Source organism: Trichophyton benhamiae, assembly GCF_000151125.1.
Source record: "Trichophyton benhamiae CBS 112371 chromosome Unknown contig00074.8, whole genome shotgun sequence".
Classification (NCBI taxonomy): Eukaryota; Fungi; Ascomycota; class Eurotiomycetes; order Onygenales; family Arthrodermataceae; genus Trichophyton; species Trichophyton benhamiae.
In genome coordinates this window covers 164,223-178,149 of record NW_003315102.1, presented here as the reverse complement: position 1 = coordinate 178,149, position 13,927 = coordinate 164,223, and the positions used below count along the sequence as shown (strand labels likewise).

The window sequence follows — 13,927 nt, the reverse complement described above, 5'->3', positions numbered from 1 at the left end:
TTGAGCGGCGATTTATTCTCATCTCGGTGATTTACGCATGGCTTTGGTAGACCTCCTTCAAGAAATCAAATGCAAACGCGAACGCTTTCTTCTTGTCTGTATTTCCAATGGCAGCTTCTGGTACTGAAAAAGGCAGTTAGTATATTTGAAAAACTGTCACAGAAGGAATGGTCAATGTATACTTTCAAGCCATCCATGAAATCCTTCGGAGAACTCGAGATGCCTAATTTGGTGGGCATCTTTTTTAGTTGGTGTATTATGAGTTTGCTGCGCTAAGGTGGATTCTGAGTCTGCTCCAGTAGAAACTGTTCTGGCAGTTGTATTCAGCTGCTCAGTTTCTGTCTTTAATCTCTCAATCATTGACATCTGTTCCTCATATAAGATATCTATCTTTGGCACAACAAAGGCCATCTTCGGCGGCAGCGTACTAATATCTGCCAGAATTGGATTCATAAGCGGATTTTCCATATTTGTCGTACGAACAGGGCCAGAGTACGCATCAAATAATGGTTTCAAGACCTCCAGTGGGTCTGGCTTGTCGATGGGTGCTGGTTTCTCTGTTGGTGGTTTCCGGAGATCGACCTGGTTTGAATATAAGAACATATTGACCTTTAAATTTTACCCGGACAGATTATCGGGATAACGGAATATAGCTTACTGGAGCGTAGAAAGTGACAGAGCCTTTGACGCTATAATCGGTACCAGCCAGCCCCTGGGCAACACCAAGGGCAAGGTTTCCACCCGCTGAAAACCCGCTGACAGTGAGGACTCGTGGATCAGCCTTCCATAGGTGTTCTGCGTTTTCAGTGAGGAAAGTAGCAACATCTTGGGCATCTTCATTAGCTACTGGGAAGGTATATCGCGGGGCGAAATGATATGTCGCTGACACGACAACGGCACCCAGTTCATCTGACAGCGCACTGCAAAATTCCGCATCATGCTCTGGGTTTCCACCAATAAATCCTCCGCCGTGGAAGTCAAGGTGGAGTGGCCGAAGTGCTCTGGATGTTTCTAGTGTCGATTTCGACCCTTCTGGAGGCAAAAACACAATGGCGCGCACTGATTGACCTGGCCTACGGCGTAATGGTATATGGATAGAAGAGTATCTGCGCGAGAATATCCAAGGCACCCATTTTATTGCACATGTCAAGACGGATATTGGCTGAAGCAGAAGAAGCCGCCACCGGTAAGTAAAAGGGATGTCAAAGCCAAATAATGCATCGAAAAGGGGATGGAACCACCGAATGGGTTCAAACATTCTATAACTTATGGGAGTATGTGGGGTGTAGCTTGGTTAGGAGGTTATGATAGTTGGAGAATGCTAGACATTCTTTCAAATTACGGGGATGTCGTCTTCAAAGAGTTGGCACTTCAGACAGGGTTAAATGAACCAGCAGGCCTGGATACGAGCTCTCAGCTTCTGCGAGGCTAAAAACAAAATAGATAAAGCTATAAATACCACCTGCTATTCTTGCATCGACACCACAGTTTTATAGATATAGATTTTGTATACCTATACTCCATACTCCATCCAAAAAAAGTATTCATTTTTCGGATTGTTGTTTTTTTATCCAGTTTCATGTCTATCCTTAGTTTCTAAAAATAAAACCACAATCACGTGATAATTAACCAACCTTATAGCCAACCTGATTACATAAGCTCATGCGGCTCCTTTTCCTTTTTTTTTTCACCTGCAACAAAAGACTTCCAGTGTTGACGCAGTAACAGGAAAGAAGATGCAGACGAAATGAGGACGGAGTAGTTTAAGCTGGGCCGCATGTCGTACTCTGCCTTTGCAGCGTTGATCTTGAGCCTCGTAAGCTCGGAGATCAATCCTTTTGAATACGGCCAGTCTGTTATATCACCCTTGTGAGGTTTCTTCGTTCATGAAGCTGGGGAAAGGACGCAAAACAGTCCCACCGCCGAGGAACAGGAATAGAAACAGATCCGATTTTTTGCTCCATTGATTGGTGCTTGGTTGTCTGTTTTGGGCAGTTGGTAACAGCTCTCCCGCCCTTCTGCCTGTTCTGTGGAGCCGTGACAGCGGGACAGGCAGAAGACGAAGAGCCGCAGGCTAGGCAAGCCCCTGACAAGCGGATCAGCGGCGTTAGCAGGTCCCTACCTCAGAATGCACGAATCTTTCTAAGACGGGGCAGACAAGTTCTTAGTCAGAAAGGTAGCAGACCATCAGCATGTCATGCCATTGACAGAGAATCGACCATTGTACTCTGTATTCTCTGGAGATACTTGGTGTTGGCCAGCAGCGTACGGAGTACACAACAAAATTCTATACTCTTACCAGGACAAAACTCCTGGAACTAGGTTGGCCACCCGTCCTCCGCTTTTCAGTGAGACCAAGTTTTACCTTGTCATCTCAGCCTCATGCTGCAAGGGGCAGAAGCGGAACTGTCACTGGGCTGGCTTTTATGCCACTCCAAGAATACGATAAGAGGCTGAATATCACGGCCTGTGGTTGGAGGAAACCAACTTCGCACATGGAGATCGCTCGCTTTCTCAAAGGAGGCTGTCCAATTAAGACACCAACATCTGGCATCCATAGGACTTGTTTCTCTGGCAGCAGAGAAAATATGTAGTGGAGGCTGCGTTGGCGTCTCCACAATAACTAGTTACCACGTCGAGCTAACAGCATGTTGGACGGCTGACGGGAATACGCCCATTAGTTATTTAACTGGCCCTCTGGCCGCATTTTTTTTCCCTCATTCCCTCCTCAAGCTCTTTGACATTTTCTCCCATTAACCAAATAATAGTCCATTCTTTCTCGAGCTCACCGTCATTCTTTACTCTTTCCCAAGTTTACCATCCAGTCTTTTGGTGTTTACAGTTTTAATAATTATTGCACGATACCCCTGATAATTCTTCTTTATCTATCTGAATCGCTTTAATACTCAAAATGGATCCCAACTCTCAGCACAACACCGATCCAAACATGAAGTCTGGATTCGCGGTGGACTCGTCTTCCGGCATGCCAACGAACAAATGGGGCTCTCCCTTCTATGAGTTCTGGGATCCTGTTGATACTAGTAAGATGAAAATGAAACCAGCCGATAAGTGACAACAGATTTGCTGATATGAACCTGACAGTGCTCTGCTCCTGGTGCTGCCCATGCTTTATGTTTGGCCGTAACCAGCACCGACGACGCGACCCAGCTATGTCTGGTTTCAGCTACTTCAACGGCGACGTAAGCTATCCAGTCCTGCTCTTCTTAATAAGTTGTACTGACTGGGTGTCTCTAGTGCTGTCTTTGGCTTTGCCTTGCATACTGTGGATGCTTTGGTATTTTCCAGGGCCTCAAGCGTATTGAAACCCGAAAGCAATACGGAATCGAAGGCAATGAAGTTCTCGACTTTGCTGGATCCTGCTGTCTTCCATGTTGCATGCTCGTCCAGGAAGATAAGGAGATCACCCGCCGTACCGAGGCAGCTGGCTACCAACGAACCTCCCCAATGTCCTACCCTTAATAGGACAGTAGAATCTCATGGAGCTCTATTCCTCTTCATGAAAATACCTATTCAAAACATTATTGGGCCCGGCTTTCGTAATATTGTCGACTTGCTCTATATCTTGAGTCGTATGACTTTTCTAAAAATGCACCTAACTAGTCTAATCCAATGTTTCATTGTTCATGCTCTACAGTACAATTTTTATCTATAAGGAGCCATATTTTCCACTTTCTTCTCACTACTTAATATATGAAGTATAGACCACAGCCAGACAAAGCCGCGAAAACCGTAGGACCTTGAACTGGAGAATAGCATGTGCCACGTAATAATAGTCCTATATCACCATCTATTATGTATCATACATGCACTGCATTTTCACTTAAGATTGTCTTGCACATGCGTGGACGGCATAATTGGCTGTCAGTTGATAGGCTAATACCCCTCAACATCGAAACCCGGCACTCGGCAGCTACTTAACTATCTGCCTCGTACTTACATCTACAGCTTGACAACTCCTTCGACTTCTTGCTAAAGATACAGGTCGTATAAGAAGAGACTAGCATTTATCATGGCACCCCCGACTATGACTGCAACTTCAGTCCCATCTACGGGCGATGCTACCATGTCGTTACGCAGCCCTCCAATCGACGGTGCGGCGAAGGATGAAGCTCCAGAGATGACCAAACTCCGTTCTACATTTCCCAAACCACCTGTATTTGAAGACAGGGTCAAGGAACAAGAGTATCTCAAGGGAAGACTTGCACTCGCATTCCGCATCTTTGCAAAATACGGCTACGAAGAGGGTGTAGCAGGACACATCACGCTGCGGGATCCGGTCGATCCTACAACATTCTGGGTCAATCCTTTTGGCGTGCCATTTGCCCATATCCGGGCCTCGGATCTCATCCAGGTCGATCATGAAGGTACTGTCATCGCGGGAGGGGAAATCCGCCGCCTGAATACTGCTGCGTACATGATTCACGCTGCCGTCCATGCCGCCAGACCAGATGTGCAGTGTGCAGCTCACAGTCACAGTATCTACGGCCGCACATTTTCCACCCTCGGAATCGAATTGGACATTACGACTCAGGACTCTTGCGCCTTCTACAAGGTATGCAGCATGAGAAGACGTTTCATAACTAGTAACTAGTTTACCTATCCTGTCTCTTTGCATCAGGTACTGATACGCTATCAATAGGACCACGCCCTGTATGCACAGTTCAAAGGCATTGTTCTAGGCAAAGAGGAGGGGCTAAATATTGCTAAAGCCCTTGGAAGCAAGAAGGCAGCTATTCTGCAAAACCACGGTCTCTTGACTGTGGGTAAAACTATCGAGGAGACCGTATTCTGGTTTTATGCGTTGGAGAAATGTTGCTATAGCCAGCTCCTGGCCGATGCAGCCGCCAAGGGACGAGGCATCGAGACTGTAAAGATCCCCGATGAAGATGCCCAATACACCTACAAGCTGATCGGAACGCCATTCGCCGGGTATTTTAACGGACTCCAGCTGTACGAAGTCGTTGAGCGAGAGATGAACGGGGCTCACTTGCAGTAACTAGTTAACTAGTTTTACCTTAGCAGTGAAAACTAGTTAGCAGGCCTGCCAGCATCCTCTTGCATAACTACCAATCTCCATCAATCTCCAAGCTCGATCTCTTTAGCAGCGTCCTTCATGGTAACCAATCCTTCACTGCTTCACTGCCGATATCCTTCATCCTTCTCCCTTCCGGCTTATCTGGCTTATCGGGCTTATCGCGGCCTTATCGTTCTTATCGTACTTATCACGTGACTAACTCCAGAAAATTTCAATAAAATAAAATAAAAAAGCGACTTCACGATCAAAATTTCTTTCGCTATCAAAACTAACGCCAATAAAAATAATTTCATTCCTTCTTCTCTAGTTCAAGTCGATAGGAATATATTGCATTGTATATCTTCTTGCTCTACGTTCTGTTTTACTATTCTAATACCGAATCCTCCAATTCCTCAAGCTATCCAGCAGTATGTCTGTCCGGTTCGGACAACTGCTCTCGCGCAATCTGCAGCGATGCGCGATACGGCTGCCAGTTACTTCGACTCTGGCGAAGCATTCTATTAGGAGGCTTCCAATTGCACCTCTGTTGACCTCGAGAGGCTTCCATGCCTCACCTCAGTTTCGCGTTCCAGCTGGTACTGCGAACGCCGGCGTTGCAGTTGAAGATGCCGGAGAGGCAGAATTGATAACGGAATTTGCAGAGTTGGGAGAGAAAGGTGTGGTAGACCAGAGATTGATCAATGCTATTACCAAGGGAATGGGTTTGAAGACCATGACCGACGTTCAAGCGCAGACTATCAATGAGAGCATTCAGGGAATCGACATGTATGCCCCTTTCAAACCCAGATTTCCTACTCGCAGTCGTTTTTAAGAAATAGAACACTGAACTGACTCTTTTGTCCAGGATCGCGCAGGCAAAGACTGGAACAGGTAAAACTGTTGCTTTTCTTCTCCCAGTTATCCACAGAATTCTTCAAGACCCTACCCTTGGCAACCTGCGGAGAAATTTTGCATCAGCACAGGATATTCGGGCAGTGGTAATCTCTCCTACTCGTGAATTGGCAGAACAGATCGCTGTTGAAGCGCAAAAGATCACCCGTGGCTCTGGTCTTAAAGTACAAACTGCAGTAGGAGGAACAAGGAAACGAGAAGGATTGATGAGGCTCCAAAGGGAAGGCTGTCATATCTTGGTTGGAACTCCTGGACGCCTGATGGATCTCTTCTCTGATCCTACTAGCGGAGTCGCTGCTCCAAAGCTGCAGGCCTTCGTCCTCGACGAAGCAGACAGACTTCTTGACATTGGTTTCGCTCCTGACATCGAACGTATTCAGTCTTTCTTCCCAAGTCGTTCTCAGGTTGACCGACAAACCCTGATGTTTTCTGCCACCATTCCAAAGTCAGTCAAAGGTCTGGCTAGGAGCATGCTAAAGCCTGACTTCACATTCGTTAACACTGTTGGAGACGAGACTCCAACGCACCTCAGGGTTCCTCAGAGAGCTGTCTTCCTCAGAGGCTTCGAGAACCAGCTTCCTGCTCTCTTCGAGATTGCTAAACGAGCTGTCCAGGCGCATGCTGCCAACCCTGATACCGCGATGCCTTTCAAAGCCGTAGTATACTACGGATCTACTGCCGAAGTCAGCGTTGCTCGTCGTGCCTTTACTGCCTTGTGCAGGGACTTGGAGAGCTTGTACACTGGTCGAGCTCCCCGTATTCAGACTATTGAAATGCACTCTCGTCTAACTCAGGCACAGAGAACATTCAATTCTGATTCTTTCCGCCGCGCTACCACTGGGATTCTCTTCTCGTCGGATGTCACAGCTCGTGGCATGGATTTCCCAAATGTCTCCCATGTCATTCAAATGGGTGTCCCTAATGATACAGATACATACATTCATCGTCTTGGACGTACTGCTCGGGCTGATAAAACCGGAGAAGGCTGGATTCTATTCCCCGATATTGAATTCGACGCCTTCGGAGAAAAACTCAGAAGTCTTCCTATCAAGGAGGATACCTCCATAGAGTCCGCAAGCGTAGACTTGACAAACCCAGCACAATTTAGCGAGTCAATCGCTTCTGTATACGACACCCTTTCGAAACAGTTTAGCCGAATATTCGACGATGACAAGTTAAAGGCGTACCGCGCCATGAATAACCAGATGTCCAAATACGACAAACGGGAATCTCGCCGCCTCCTTCACCAACTTGCTACTTCTATTTGGGGCTACCCTGAACCACCATACCTACCGGAGCCTTCACCCTCCCGTGCTGGAGGCCGGTATAACCGTAGCCAGAGAGGTGGCAGCGGCGGTTATGGCGGATACTCCGACCGAAGGGGCGGATCGTCCTATGGTGGCCGTGGAGGGTCCAGAGGGGGTTCATATGGCTCTGGCCGAGATTACGGTCGCGATAGAGGATTTGACAGAGGATTTGACAGAGGATTCGACCGCCGTGGATCACAGGGGGACAGGCGCCGTACGAGTCTCTGGGAGTAATTAGTCTCCATTACCTACACCAGGCCATAGGTTACCCCTATGCCTAAAATTTCCACGCCCACAGCCTTTGTTGTCTTCCGGAAGGCTGTTGCCATCGAAATCCACCTTTCAACCATGAATTGCAACGTTTCAGCATTTCCCCGACGCCTGGGCATATATATGGATAAGATAAGTTATAGGCGTTGAGGTTGGATGTCTGTTTCTCTGCTGTTTTACTACCACAAAACGGTGTTCCACGGTGTCTCTTGCAATGACGGAGTTGGCGCTCATTTTCAACCACGAAAGAAGAGGCACAGTTTTCTCTCCTCTTCATTTCCATTTCGTTTCAATGTATTTCTAGAACCCCTTCTGATATATACCTGTTAATATTTTTGTGTTTGTCTCCCTGGTTGAGGCTACGATTGTTCGAGCTGGGCTGATGTTTCATCCTACCTTGTTTTTTCTGCACTTCTTATTTTTGATTACCTGCATGGCTTTATGTACAATAGACAGGATGAAGGCTCAGACGAAATATTCCACTCAGCGAGATATCTCAGATTAATAATTTGAACAAAATCACAGAAACTTATCATCAATTTGGTCTATGATTGCTTAAAAAACAGGGCCCAAATATGCGATAAACTCAGAAACAAATGGCTAATAACAAAAAGAAATAAAACTCATTACAGGTGGGCAATCAAGTCGTAAAATAAAAAGGCCGAAGAACAGTGATTGAATCAATCAAGTTCCGAACCTGTATAGGTTAATTGTCGCTGAGGCTCTGGCGTTGGCAAACCAGACTCATCAACCCCTGAGGCAGATGGAGACGCCACCATGAAGGCCTTTCGATCAGCCAGTATCCGTTCCTGACGTGAAAGCAAGTCTGAGTCCCTATGATACTGTCTTTCATTGGCAGCCTCCAGCTCTTTGATCCTCCTTGACTCGACGGCCATCTTAGCCTCTAGGAGGTTATGTTGGGTATTGGCCATGATCTTATCATTTTCAATCTTTAGTCGTCCTTGCCGCTCTGCAGCTTCCAGACGAAGTTGGTTCATCATACGCAGCTGCTCCTGATCAGCCAGTTGCTGTTGGGCGGCAAATCGCTGGCGTTGAGCAGCCGTTTCTGCTTCAAGGCGGAGCTGGAGTCTGTTGGATCTCTCGGCTGCTGCGTCACGTTCATCTGCAGTCTCGCGATCGTGCAAGGTCCGAAGTTGATGTGTGCGAGCCATTATTTGGTGCTGCTGATCTGCAGCATCACGTTCACGCTGAAGAGATATCTGATGGTCCTCTTCTTGTTCTTGCATACGCTGCAGACGGTTTTTGCGTCGTTTCTCTTCTGCAATCACTTCAACGGGTGCTCCGACCATATCGGGTGGTTGGGGCCCTTCACACTTGTAGAAAACATCCTTGCATCCGTTGGCTTTTAATATTCGAAGGAGTTCTGGGGCATGCTCTGATGGGCTTTGTGCAAGGCATTTGGAAACATAGGTAGATGGTGAATAAACATATCCGTCGCAGGTGTAATGATTGAAGTCATTGTTGATGAGCCGCCACATTTTGCTTGCAAGCAATGCGGTTGTCGTGCTTATACATGACGTCGGATTATCTATTGCATGATAGATGAGTGGCTTCCCCTGGCTCTGGATGGCCAAATCAGCTTTGCCTGATATGAGAACGTCGATTGTCTGTCGGGTCTTGACCAGAGATGTTCCAGGTGACTCTGCCTTAAAACACAATTCGGCTAGAGCACAGCGTCCATCATGAAGCATAGACGGGAAGTTGGGGTTGTGTCCATGGTCCAGAAGAAGTTGGACAGCACTAGACTGTAGCTCTCTTGACGCTTCATGAAGACTGCCGTCGTCAATCATAGCGCCGGCATCGATGAGACAACGCATAGTAGTCAGCTGGCCACGTTTACTAGCATTGACAAGAGGCGTTACACCGTGCTTATCCATCACTGAAACGACTGCACCATGCTGAATTAGTTTTCGAATAACATCTGGAGACCTGTCGACGGATGCAACTAGCAATGGAGTCATCATGGAACTGGTAGATTGGAAATTAGGGTCGGCTGGATAGGGATGTGCCGTTAGTATACTTTCAGCAATCTTTAGAAGATAAACGGAACTTACCTCCATTCTTCAAAAGACACTCGAATACGTATGGGCTGATCAACTGTTGTGGTTGTAGTAGTGCCCATAGTAGGAGAGAAACTTGCTCGAAGCCATGCTCTTCGTCGATCACATAGGGTATTAGGGCGTCTACATGAATTCCAGCTTCAAGTAGGCGGCTGAGCAGCTTGTAACCCCGAGGCCACTTTCTCAAGCATTGGAATGTTATAGGTTCGCGAAGTTCATTTCCGTCCCTCGGAGACCATATATTGCCATTCATTGCTTGAATATCCAAATCCGTCTTCGTGAAAATATCGAATAGTTCGACGGCAACATCCTCAGTCAAGTCGGAACTGAATATACATAGAAAGCCAGTATTGATATTCTGGTTTGAGGTGCTAGACTTCAAGATTGCCTTTGTTAAATGAGGTTTTCCGACAGCTATAGAGGCCGTGATTGCACGTCCATCCTGGTAATCCACATTGGCATTATGTTGAAGGAATAGTTCCACGAAGCTGGAGGACTTTGGGTTGGAGTCGGAGGTTTCAATAGCAGCAATCAAGGCAAGGCTCAAAACTTCTCCTGAGGCTCCATGTTGGAGAAGCAGTTCAACAGTGGAGTATCCCTCTTTGGTTATCCAGTTGGTAGTATCTGTAGATATAAGCTTGCCAAAGGCGTAAGTGACGCCCGCCCTGTCCGAAACGGCTTCCAAGAGAAGACCAAGTGTCAGGGTATCTTTGGCCATGGCTGCATGGACCAGGCTGTGGCTTCGGTTATAATGCACTGATGCGCCATGCTTGAGCAGTAGCTTGATTGCTTCGTGGCTACAAGGCATCTCTTGAACAACTTCAAGAAGAGCTGAATCCATGAGCTCACCTTTGTAGCCTCCTTTGAGAACCCGTGAAACATATGACAAGCGGTCTGCACCTTTCAATGCCCAGCATGCTTTGAATGCCTCTTCCAACGCTCCCTGACTAGCTTGTTGCTCTAATAGAAGCTTGAAGACATCGAATTGACGTCCCTTGATAGAGTTTATAATAGCGGCTCCTTGCTGGTAATTCACTGATGCACCGTATTGAATTAGCATTTTCAGGAAGGTTATGTCTCCTTTATTTACGAGAATGGCTTCGGCAAGGAGGTTATCGAGTGTCTCGGGGATTCGATTCTGGGAGGCATCCAGGAGAATTTTGGCCATCTCATTCCTCTTTTTGATGTCGATTTTCAGCAGTCGCTCTAAGCCGAGGGTGACTGTCAACGTCGTCGGGAATCTGGAAATTAGTAATGCCAGCTGTCTCTCATCGGAATTTTCAATGGCTCTCTGAATGACTGCTCCTCCATTATAATTGATATCTGCACCAAACGATAATAATAGCTCAATGAGACGGGGATCGGCAGGTGAGCTTTGCTGGGCGGTTACAAGACCGGCATCCAGAGCTTCACCGTTGGCTCCAGCAGCCAGAAGTCTCTGGCACATTTTGTACCGAGCAGACGTATCTTGCGATGTAAGTGCAACGGAGAAGGAAGCATTAAGCGCATCGACGGAGGGTTGATGCTGTAACAGAATCTTCAGCAATTCGGGGTCATTCATTCTGCATGCTTGTTTGAGAGGTTCGCCATTGTTAAAGTTGATATCTGCCTTTCCCTTTTCCAGAAACAAGTTGACAGCAACAATATCAAGCGAGTTCTCCTTGAGCAATGTAACCAACTCCTGGTTGATTTGTGGTCCACTGGCTTCCTTGGAACCAAGAAGCAGATCTAAGATGGAGAAACGCAGTATTCGGTCTCGTAACGACACTGCTGGAACAACAGCTCGTGACAGGGAAGAAGAGGAAGGCCTCCCCTGAAGTAACAGCTTTAGTACAACAACGTCTCCTATTTTGACGGCTTGTACGAGACAATTCCCATTCTGAGCATCGACGTTTGCGCCATGATTCACAAACAGCTCGATAAGCTGCTCTCTTTCGGCGGGAAATTCGCTCATAACAGCACCGATAAGGATTTTGTTGACTGCATCTCCCTTTGCACCAGCTGCTAGAAGATCTTGGGCAACAGTAAACTGTAGTCGTGGCTGTAAGGAAGGCAACAAACCGATGCAGTGACCGAGGGTTGCTTGGGAGGGTTTTCCTTCCATCAATTTCCTGAAAATAGGAAGGGCTCCGGCCGAGATGGCCAATCGTAGCGCATGGCCTTCATCGTAGTCGACGGATGCATCGTTCTGAATCAGCAGATCTATCAAGCTTCGTTCGTTCTTATGTACCGCATCTACGAGGCATTGGTGTAGTGGACTTCCATAGGCACCGCATTTTGTGAAATGAGCAATAATAGCTATCTTTTTCGTAGGAGATAAGTTCGATTCCACTTCGGGGACCCTGGAGAGTGCAGTAGAGGCAGAGTCAGGGTCAATGGAGCCCTTAAACAGGATATCGAGAAGGTGTAGGTTCCCTCCCTTTATGGCGGCGATGATGGCCTCGCATGAATTGTATGTGACGTCCCCACTGTAAGAGACAATAAGAGAGACGGATCGTTTATCGTTGGCCACAACGGCGCTCACTAGAGCTCTGGAAACACAGTCTCCATTTGCGCCAGCGCAAAGAAGTAACTCAAGCAAGGTATCTCGTTCTTCTGAGCTGAGGTTGTTCGAATGATATGCAGCACCAGCTGCGCAGTCAAGCGAGATTCGAGAGGGAGGACGACTGGCGAGGACAAGGGCGGCAGAGATGTCTAGTCTTCCAGCCCGTACGGCGGTTTCCAGTATTTGATCTGTATCCGCGTTTGCTCCGTTGTGTATGAGACACATCACCAATCTCATAGACCCTATCGAAACGGCTACCGGCAGAGCCTCATCCAGGCAGGAGCTGCTGAGTTTCTTTTCGGTTCCAGCCAGCATCTCAACGACGGCAACGTGCCCGTTACCTACAGCCGTGACAAACTGCTGGTGACAGGAGTTGGGGTCCGCCCCGTTCTGGAGCAACGCCTTGATACAATGCAAATCCAAGCTTGCAACTGCGAGGCCGAGAGCAGCGTCAAGGCCCCATTGGTCAACGTGAGGAGACAGGATCTCTAGAAAGCTGGAGTTCCTCTTCTCTGTTGCGAGTCTCAGCAGGTCGGTCATGTCGAGGGCCACGGAGCTCTCCTGGGTCTTGAAAAAGCTCTTCTTCGCCTTGGTCTCTTTGAGCTGCGTAAGAAGGTACTCCAGCATGCCCAGCGAGGCGTCATCTCGGATCGCTGTGTCTATGGCTGAGTACAATTCCTCTCGCTTGAAGCTGCGTTTGCTCGGGGTCCGTCTGAATACATGGGATTTGGCTGAAAAGGCCTCCAGCCGCTTCTGCTTTGCGAGCGCTTCTGCAGCATCCTTATCCTGCTGGCTGAAGGACGAGACGGTGTCCTTGCGAGTGATTCGAGGGAACTTCATGTTCATGTAGACGCCCATATCAGCAGCCAGCTGCTCCAGCCGCATCCGTGAATGCATGCTGTCGTTGGAGTCCTCCATGGCCGGCGGTATCTGTCTTAACTGGCTATGGGATCTAACAGCAAGTTAGCTCAAGCCCACGCTGGACAAGACAGGAGCAGGGAAGAGATGGCATACCGTCCTTGGACGTTGAGATAGAGCAGTAGATCAGAGAGCAGTGTATTATTATTATGGTATCAGCCGGTGTCTTCTATGTACGAAGAGTAGGAGGTGAAGAGACCTGCTCTGTGAGGAGCCAAAGACGCCGCTGGCAAAGCTGGAGGACAGCAGCAGCAGGACGGCCATGGCGGCAAGATCCGCAATAAAAGAAAGCAGTTGCTTGCAGGCTTCAGAACAGGCGGGTGAATGGCCGGCTGCCTCAATAATGGCTCTAAGCGCCGGGTGAATATACTACTATGAATAGCAGACGGCGTGTTGTTGCTGGCGTGTCTGACGGCTGGTTGGCGGATGCAGGGGGCGCTGGCTAACCGCCGCTTGGCTGGCGAGATGAAACAGCAGGCTGATTGTATAATTGGACAGTATTTTTATTTGCAGCAGGAGTCTTTATACATTTTACAGTGGTTATAGAGAGACCGGCGGGTAGAAGTATCGGATGTCGTTTGATTGTATAAATCATTCCAGGCTGTTGTCCTGCCTGTGCCCCCTGATGGACTGTCTGTCTGTAGTTACTTCGCTTAAAGCCACCGGAAGCCCAAAGTAAGTATCCGTGTCGCAGAAGACGAAGATAAGATAACCATGTGCTTATGCAGGTAACTAACTCGTTAGTTAGAGAGTGATGCCCCTGGCCCCTGAAGTAAACCCCGGACTTCCCTGTCTAAGCGTGTTGAAGCTCTTCAAGAACCAACAAGATATGCGCAGAATCCCAGTAAAAAGATAAGAA

The 13,927-nt window shown here is 47.8% G+C and overlaps 5 protein-coding genes across 5 annotated transcripts; 3 read left to right on the top strand and 2 right to left on the bottom strand.

The window, feature by feature from the left end:
• Nucleotides 1–31: 31 nt before the first annotated feature.
• On the bottom strand, nt 32–1,258 carry ARB_00061 (uncharacterized protein; the record flags this gene model as incomplete). The annotated part of the gene is made up of 3 exons (XM_003013568.1): nt 32–123; nt 183–609; nt 659–1,258. 3 exons carry the CDS (start codon nt 1,256–1,258, stop codon nt 32–34), a joined length of 1,119 nt encoding a protein of 372 aa, XP_003013614.1.
• A 1,653-nt stretch (nt 1,259–2,911) lies between these two features.
• Nucleotides 2,912–3,480, top strand: ARB_00060 (DUF614 domain protein; the record flags this gene model as incomplete). Its single annotated transcript, XM_003013567.1, has 3 exons — nt 2,912–3,041; nt 3,169–3,200; nt 3,256–3,480. 3 exons carry the CDS (start codon nt 2,912–2,914, stop codon nt 3,478–3,480), a joined length of 387 nt encoding a protein of 128 aa, XP_003013613.1.
• Nucleotides 3,481–4,030: 550 nt separating this feature from the next.
• On the top strand, nt 4,031–5,017 carry ARB_00059 (uncharacterized protein; the record flags this gene model as incomplete). The annotated part of the gene is made up of 2 exons (XM_003013566.1): nt 4,031–4,573; nt 4,661–5,017. The coding sequence occupies 2 exons, from the start codon at nt 4,031–4,033 to the stop codon at nt 5,015–5,017; spliced, it is 900 nt and encodes a 299-aa protein (XP_003013612.1).
• Nucleotides 5,018–5,465: 448 nt separating this feature from the next.
• ARB_00058 (DEAD box RNA helicase HelA, putative) lies at nt 5,466–7,488 on the top strand (the record flags this gene model as incomplete). The annotated part of the gene is made up of 2 exons (XM_003013565.1): nt 5,466–5,821; nt 5,901–7,488. 2 exons carry the CDS (start codon nt 5,466–5,468, stop codon nt 7,486–7,488), a joined length of 1,944 nt encoding a protein of 647 aa, XP_003013611.1.
• Nucleotides 7,489–8,204: 716 nt separating this feature from the next.
• ARB_00057 (uncharacterized protein) lies at nt 8,205–13,068 on the bottom strand (the record flags this gene model as incomplete). The annotated part of the gene is made up of 2 exons (XM_003013564.1): nt 8,205–9,538; nt 9,600–13,068. The coding sequence occupies 2 exons, from the start codon at nt 13,066–13,068 to the stop codon at nt 8,205–8,207; spliced, it is 4,803 nt and encodes a 1,600-aa protein (XP_003013610.1).
• Nucleotides 13,069–13,927: the final 859 nt, after the last annotated feature.